At 47.9% G+C, this 2,258-nt stretch overlaps 1 protein-coding gene across 1 annotated transcript; it reads right to left on the reverse strand.

Moving 5' to 3' along the window:
- Positions 1 to 883: 883 nt before the first annotated feature.
- Positions 884 to 1,580, reverse strand: EJ05DRAFT_481256 (uncharacterized protein). Its single transcript, XM_033745034.1, has 2 exons — positions 1,159 to 1,580; positions 884 to 1,107 (listed from the first exon to the last, which is right to left on the reverse strand). The coding sequence occupies exon 1, from the start codon at positions 1,375 to 1,377 to the stop codon at positions 1,201 to 1,203; it is 177 nt and encodes a 58-aa protein (XP_033594929.1). The 5' UTR covers positions 1,378 to 1,580; the 3' UTR covers positions 884 to 1,107; positions 1,159 to 1,200.
- Positions 1,581 to 2,258: the final 678 nt, after the last annotated feature.

The raw sequence follows: 2,258 nt of genomic DNA on the forward strand, positions 1-2,258 counted from the left end.
GAGGTTGGCGAAGTGCTCTATTGATCATTGTGGTCACAGTATTAGGTCTAAACCTCCTGCTCCAGAATGTGAACCTTCTCGAGATTTTTAATTTCGAAGCGATCCTCCTGTTGATACTCGTGGCACTTATTCTAATTTTTGCCCTAAGTTGGGTAGTATTCCATTATACATTGGGGGTTATTATGCGACTGTAAGACTACCAACTTTGATATATGCACTCGACTAACTCTATACGAAGGTGGCAAGATGGCCATGGACATAATGGGAGAGAGAGAAGCGAAGTGTGAATGACTATGGGCTTTGCGAACCTGCTGCTATGGAACCTGCTGCTATGGAACCTGCTGCTATGCGTTCAATTTTTTTCGAAGAAGAGCGTACTCCGATACCGTTTAGAGCTTCGTGGGCCCCATTGTATAGCGCAGGACATTTATCTGATAACCAACGAAGTTCTCCAGACAGAATTTCCACGAGAGCAGTGAATGTGATTTTCAGCTGTTCCTCGTCCGTGTTAACCGTGCGATCTGGTCGGTTCTCTAGTAGTAAAGATTCAAAGTCTTTGTCTACCTTTATACACGGTGCTTCGGATCTTTCCGATTCTGACTTTTGGGATGAGATCAGTCCTAGTGACATATGCGGCTTCAGGTATGCGAAGAATACTGAGGATGCTACCGGCCATAGTGAAGATAGTGAAGCTAAGAAAGATGCAGCCTGCTTGATAGTAAGTATATGAGTGATGACAGGTACGGGGGTCCCTACACTTGGAACGCAATACACTGTGCACACAACTCCCAGTATGACCTGACAGATGTATATTGCTGACGTCCAAATGTAATAGTTGGCTCCTGCGGCATGTCCAGAAATCTGGCGGAACAGACATAAGTAGGCGGCAAAGAAGTAAAACGCCGTGAACGAAGCAGGGAAGAAGCGGACCCAATTATAAGACAGCAGTCCAGCTGAGATCATGAGTCTAAATCTGTTCTTAGCAAGGCATTCAAATCAGCGGGAGTCTTACGAGAAAACAATTGTTGCAGCGTCAAGCACTATACACAACCATATTGCTAGCCGGCGACGTCTAGAATCAATGCAACACTTAAACAACCACCTCGACTATGCGATGGTCAGAGTTCTGTAGGTCCTCTCATTGCATCGTGGACTTACACAATACCATCGTGCAATCACACCGCTGCAACACAAAGGTATCTAAACATATCTTGGCTCGATCGAGAAAGCCAATCCCAGGCCAATGAGTGTACAAATGCAGCTAACGCCGTTAGAGAGTATGGAGATGTGAACAAGAAGGTTTATGGCCTGACAGATAAGGCAACCAATGAGAAGCAGTACATCTTTTAAAATAATGCGGAGCGGCTGGAGAGACATGTTGGATTCAAGAAGGCACCCAAATGGCAGTGATTGCATATCCAACATCTGACTACAGGTCGTCATCGGAAATCCATGAAACTATCCATTGATGAGCAGTAGCATAACTTTGAACCAGCCGCCTCGGCTTATGCTCCTGTTGGTATTGACGCAGCCTTGATATCTTGATGTAGAGCTCTTCCAGGTAGCTCTGGACTATAGGTGCTGCCTGAGCTGCTGTTGTGCGCATTCCTACGTCGCCATACATGACTACCTGCTGTGCCTCAGTAGAGCTCTGTTGCCGAGTGGGTGGCGCACCTAGCCTCCTTGGCTTTGACCCCCCTCCCTGTGATCGGGAACGTGCAGCTTGCCTTTCCCGCGGCCGCTTACCTAATCACCTGTTCGATACAGAGGTTCCGCGCCTCGTCTGATACCCCGCACAACACCCAAGCACGCACAAAATACTAACCTCACTTATTCCTAACAGACCATGTTAGCAACTCCCCTGGGCTTGAATCAGACCCACCAAATACTGAGCACGGAGCGAGCCAGGACCTGCACAGGTACAGACGGCGGAAAGAGCTCTTCCTCCTCCAGCCGCTCTTGGCAACAAGTTGTTGCCAAGAGCGGCTTTACCCCGGGCTAGCGTGTCTGTACTAGTGTAGGATCATATTGCACTACGCCATATATAGCTTAGATAATCCTTTTCGACCCACATGTTAGTCGGAGGGAGCATGACCGCGCCTTAGAAACATGTATGAATAGACCGCGGATCCACAACTGTGGGATCGCAATCGCAAAACGTGGCATTCCGTGTGACTTGCTCTAATGTTCTCGTGTCTATCCAGGGGGCTTTGAAGCTTAGTAAGACTCCTCCACCTAGATACTGCTCTCAAGGCTAA

The sequence above is a fragment of the Pseudovirgaria hyperparasitica genome, assembly GCF_010093815.1.
Source record: "Pseudovirgaria hyperparasitica strain CBS 121739 unplaced genomic scaffold EJ05scaffold_54, whole genome shotgun sequence".
In the NCBI taxonomy this organism is placed as follows: Eukaryota; Fungi; Ascomycota; class Dothideomycetes; order Acrospermales; family Acrospermaceae; genus Pseudovirgaria; species Pseudovirgaria hyperparasitica.

Coding starts and splice junctions, on each gene's coding strand:
- EJ05DRAFT_481256 (XM_033745034.1), bottom strand. CDS start 1,377: ATGTCTCTCCAGCCGCTCCGCATTATTTTAAAAGATGTACTGCTTCTC.